At 44.1% G+C, this 5,443-nt stretch overlaps 1 protein-coding gene across 1 annotated transcript; it reads right to left on the bottom strand.

Moving 5' to 3' along the window:
- Nucleotides 1-947: 947 nt before the first annotated feature.
- Nucleotides 948-4,489, bottom strand: LOC133485140 (D(1) dopamine receptor-like). Its single transcript, XM_061788524.1, has 2 exons — nucleotides 3,955-4,489; nucleotides 948-3,245 (listed from the first exon to the last, which is right to left on the bottom strand). The coding sequence occupies exon 2, from the start codon at nucleotides 2,936-2,938 to the stop codon at nucleotides 1,829-1,831; it is 1,110 nt and encodes a 369-aa protein (XP_061644508.1). The 5' UTR covers nucleotides 2,939-3,245; nucleotides 3,955-4,489; the 3' UTR covers nucleotides 948-1,828.
- Between the last annotated feature and the right edge of the window lie 954 nt (nucleotides 4,490-5,443).

Genomic DNA, 5,443 nt, shown 5'->3' with positions numbered 1-5,443 from the left:
GAAGCTGAAAAATTGCATTGCTGGCTAGACAAAGTGATGCGATCATTTTTGTTGAAAATTCAGAAATGTTTACACGAGTGAAAAAGTTGTCCCTAAGGTCTCTCATTTTGCTTGTGCTATACTGGCACCACTTTGTGCCTGGTTTGGACCTATGTTTCGGATGCGGTATATAAAGACGCAAATTCAGCCGGCGTTATTCATCTCAGGTTTGACACATTGCGCATGCTAAAGTCATCTACGGTATTTGCATAAAATCCTCCCACGTCACGTCAAATGAACTGCGCGGCAATTTGCAGACGCAATCCTCCTTGCGCCTGGTTAGTTGATCATCTTCCGCATCAGTGTGCAATCAACTTTGTGCCCATTTTTGCACACGGAAACCTTTAATAAATTAAGGCCTAAAAGCGAGCACCAATACAGATCTCATTGCATCATTACATGAACCATTTCATCACTAAGCCGCTGAATTATACTTCAGTCAATTAATGTGGTGGTGGGCACATGACATCACGCAAAAACTATCCTCCACTCCAATTTTGACCACTTAGCCGAATATTATTATGATATTATTTTCAGAAGGTATTGCTGGTAACACAATTTGTGCCAACACGGCACCTCCTTTCAGCTTTGACGATTGTGCTGTGACTGCTGCTTCAAATTAATTATTTTGCTGTGGAACTTCGACCAGCCTATAGATGTCAAGTCATTGGCTGAGAAACTCGGTGTGGGGTTGATTATTATGTTAATTAGTCCACTGTTACTGAACTGTGGGGGGAAGTGCAGAAGGATACAGTTTCAGAAATAGGCATATTAATTAAGATTTCCTTGACTGTTTAATTTCACAGGCACTCCAGACACAGAACTAGTTGTATAACATTATAACATTAAAAAGTAAATTTTCCATATTATGTCTCCGTAAAAGTTGACATATTGTGTAGATTGTATATTCAAGTGATACCCAGCAATGAAAGTAAGACCAAGTTGTAATAATCCAAAAGTGGTGTTTAATTGTTAACTGTGAACCATTTGAGACATAAATGGCTAAAGTATCAATTTTTATTTGACCTCATAGACAAACACAAATGACAAAGAAAAGATAAGTCACTCAAAGGTTGTCTTTGCCTTTTTCCTAAAATACACCGTAATGTGAGACATAAAAACAGAGCAGCAGACATGATGAGGTTAAAAATGGGACTGTAAATCCTATTTTTTGGTGAGCACAATAAGACAACCTGCATATTTTGATGCACTTACAACTTTGAAAGGAAATTGAAATCACAGGTCTGAAAAAGCCTAATAAAATGTCAACATTATTGTCAAATCAGTTCTTAAATGGTAGATTGAATTTTATGGACATATTGTCCACTGTAGACGTGGGTTGCTGACATATTTTCTTAATCTAAGGTATCTATCTGGCGTGCTGGACATGCAGCTGTACACCCAGTGTGTGATGGCACTGAAGCGAGCAGTGCCTGGCAGCTTTAGGGTGTGCACTGCCCAGTCATGGGATTATCTATTCCACAGGTCTCTCAGTTCTGCAGCGCTCCCTGGCACAACAGCAAAGAGTCTTAATCTCAATCCCCAAATCCCCTCCTCTCATCTAGAGCCCTCTTGTCATCCAAAGGCATGAAGTAAGCGCGCTCACTCTGACAGTCTGCCTGGAGTCGGGCCACTTGCCCACTACAACCAGGGTACATGTAGGGTCAGCGCCTTCAGTCACTCTAACACGCACAGAGCAGCATCTCTGTTTGAAGGCAATCAGACAGGCCTGAGCAGGGGACGCTTGGACCCCTCTGCTGATGAGTCAGTGCTGTGAGCGAGTCATGAGTCATTTTTTGTTTAGACTAACCGTCTCGATGTTGTGGCCTCCTGGAAATTGTTTGTGGCAGCCCAGCAGGATGGAGAAGGCCTTGCGAAAATCTGCATTGAAGGCATAGATGATGGGGTTGAGGGAGGAATTAGCCCAGCCGAACCACACGAATACGTCAAAGGTGGTGGGGCTGATGCAAGGGAAAGCCTCCCCTCCGCTCGACTGCTCGCAGAAGGGCACCATGCAGTTGAGCACGAAGAACGGTAGCCAGCAGCATACGAACACGCCCATGATCACAGAGAGTGTCTTCAGCACCTTGGTCTCCCTTTTGAAGGTCATCTTGAAGGAGCTTTCCGATTCAGCGATGCTGGAGCCTCCACCCATGCTGTCGTGTCGGTTCTTGGCGCTCTCGGCCGCTCGCTCCAAGGCTGAGATCCTCCTGATTTGCCTTGCTGCGATGCGGTAGATTTGGGTGTAGGTGACCACCATGATGGCGACGGGGATGTAGAAGCTAATGAGCGAGGTTGAGATGGCGTAGGTCCTGTTCAGGCTTGAGTCACAGTTCTCCGACGTGACATTTGATCTCAGAAGGGTGGAGTGGGGAGAAGAGAGTGAGTTGAAGGACGTTGTTTGAGCCTTGTGCCAGTTGAGCTGCACTGGAATGAAGGAAATGAGGACAGACAGGGTCCATGCCGCACTGATCATCACAAATGCCACTTTGGGCGTCATCTTACGCTCGTAGCGAAAGGGGCTGGAGATCGCCCAGTAGCGGTCCAGGCTGATCACGCACAAGTTGAGAATGGAAGCGGTAGAACACATGATGTCGAAGGCCACCCAGGTGTCACAGAAGGAGCCGAACGGCCAGAAACCGGCGATCTCGCTCACCGCCTTCCAAGGCATCACCAAGATGGCCACCAAGAGGTCCGACACTGCCAGCGAGATGACAAAAAAGTTGGTGACTTTCGTGCGCAGGTGACGGAACTTGGTGACGGCCGCGCACACCAGCGTGTTGCCCAGCAGTGTGGTGAGGATGAGCAGTGAGAGGAAACAACCAGTCAGGACTCGACTTGAGGAAGCCTCGTCCGAAAGGCCGCTGTCGATGACGGTTGTAAAGTTCATGACATCCATCCCTGAATGCGTCGGGAGTGTTCATTCAAGTCATGTTGCGGGGAGACGGCTACATCGTAACCGCACTTTAACGTGTCTCCAGGCTTCTCTGCCACAGAATCATTTTATCTTCCGTTAAATGATGAAAGAGGGGCTTCTCGAGGCTCAGCCGCTCGGGGGCCAACATGAGGCCTTTGACTTGGCAGATTAGATTTGACATAGTTTGAGGTTCAGTGCTCAACAGGTAACAGTAATTCAATTCCTCAGTGTAACCAAACCTCTGCAGTTTCAGAGATCAGCTGTCTGCTCGGTGAGGTCATCAGGACGCCTGTGGACGAACGACATCAGTGACATGACACTTTTGTTTTGAGGTTTTTGTCCCCAAACATTATGAAATTACACTGAACGGTCCTCCCCTTTCCATTAATGACAATGCTCAGTTTTCATTCACATTACATGTAGCCCTATATAGGTCAGTGAATTGGCAACTTTAACTTAAGTCAAACTTGACACCATAAGCCTCTTTCCAGGGGAGTACAATCTGAATTAGTCCTTCCAGTAAAGAAAGAAAAGTAATGATAATCGTGGGCAAGTTTAAAGAAGACGGGGATAATGATTTAAAGTATGGGTGAGAGGAGTAAACAAAAATGTATGTTTTTTTTTTTATATTCTGGGCTTGAAATTTTCAATCATAGTAATTGAACTATTACTGTAGGCTGTAAGATTATTGTCACTAGATACTTAACATTAGCATTTATACTGAGTGCTGATTTCTAATATTTTGGTTACCTTATTTGATGAATATTAGAGAAGCACCTCAGTCGGATGCAGTACTGTTACACTTCTGCATTATTGCAAACTACAGCCACAAAAATAAACATACTTTTATATTAATCTCACCAATCAAAGTGAGCATTATTATCTGTTACATCAGCACTCATTTGACTGTGTAAGTGTATTCAATGAAGTGTCCTAAGAGCTTCTTTCCGTACATTTACTACTGAATAAAGCTGGTCACCATTAAGAGTCAAACATACCTTCTTCCACATCCGGTTGTAATCTTGTGTTAAAAAAAATAATAATTTGAAGAAAAAAAAGGCAATTCATTCCCAAATATCTTCCGTTGAGAAAAACAACAACAACAGCGTCAAGTCCACGCAATCAGCATCCACGTCCGCGACCAACAGTCCCGTTGTTGACATGTAAATACCATTCAGCATCGCAGATTGAGGGCTGCGTGGTGCTTCGGTGGCTTCAGCGCGACTCTGCGGACACGCGCGCTTTTCCACGCACTTCTGGAGTCTGCTGACCGTCTCCCATTTAAGACGGCGAAGTGTCAATTAAAGCCGGCTCGCCCTGCCTTTCTGCTACTGATGATGCCATTCAGTCCAAATCAAATGTTCAAATGAATTATTGACCACATCGCACCGCTTTAAAACATAAGAACAAACAAACAAACAAAACACACGTATCTATATTAATTTGCAGCGATTAATAATTATTTGACCCGGGTAAATGTGCACCGCTGTGCGGATACATGAAATTAACGTCCAGGGTATGAAACTGAATCAGGACACCATGCAGGTGCAGGCAAGGAGGCCAGTGGTTCACTATGGCCATCTAGCGGACTAAGTGAGGTTGCTTCACTGAAGAGAAAGAACCACTTTCAGACAGATTGAAGATTGAGATGTTTAGGAAGTAGTAGTAGTTGTTGTTTTTATTCTTTTTATTTTTTTTTTACCCAAACGTGTTATTCTTGATCACCTCGTGACAAAATGTTCACAATGTCACCTTGAGGCTTGAGTCCGCTGTGACGTTTAAATCGTGATCCTGCATCCCACTTGCAAAAAAATAATAATAATAAAATAAAATAAAATAATATTTTTGTCAGCATCGCCACAGCGCCCGCTTGTTTTATTCCCTTCATGCTGGCATCTTGCATGCAGCGCATAATGGAATTCAGAACAATCGTGACATACCAGCTGTCGCCTTACATCCATGCATGATGTGACGGGAACAAGAGCGACAGCTTTTAGCCTTTTCCCTCTCATGCGTCCACATTATAACCAGTTTACAAGATTGGCCATGAGGGCAGACGAGTGATGCAAATAACGTACTAAAATTAGAACAGCATCTATACAGTCCATATTAATCTTCCATTTGCCTTTAATTGCCAATACAAATCATGCATGACAGGCCATTTGCATACAATACTGTAATTTTAAATGAGGCAAGTGCATGCCCATGTCGCTTTACAATATTTACACTCATTAATGCAAGCATTCCCATTACCATCGTCCTACACTAATGACCGATGAACGCTAACATTTAAATATGGGTAGGTTGGCCTGCACGCACACGCGCACTCTCTTTCTCTCTTGCTCACGCACACACATTGTCTATGAAAGAAAACATATTTGATTTGACTTTATTTTGTCTCAGACGTCCCTGAGGGGTGAACCCACGTCCGGCATTCCCAGGCCAACTGTGAGACACACTGTCGTCCATCAACATGACGTCACACGT

Source organism: Phyllopteryx taeniolatus, chromosome 10 (assembly GCF_024500385.1).
Source record: "Phyllopteryx taeniolatus isolate TA_2022b chromosome 10, UOR_Ptae_1.2, whole genome shotgun sequence".
In the NCBI taxonomy this organism is placed as follows: domain Eukaryota; kingdom Metazoa; phylum Chordata; class Actinopteri; order Syngnathiformes; family Syngnathidae; genus Phyllopteryx; species Phyllopteryx taeniolatus.
This window is presented reverse-complemented; position numbering and strand designations above follow the sequence as displayed.

What these genes read in the sequence shown, in the direction of transcription:
- LOC133485140 (XM_061788524.1), bottom strand. Translation starts at nt 2,938, where the DNA reads ATGGATGTCATGAACTTTACAACCGTCATCGACAGCGGCCTTTCGGAC.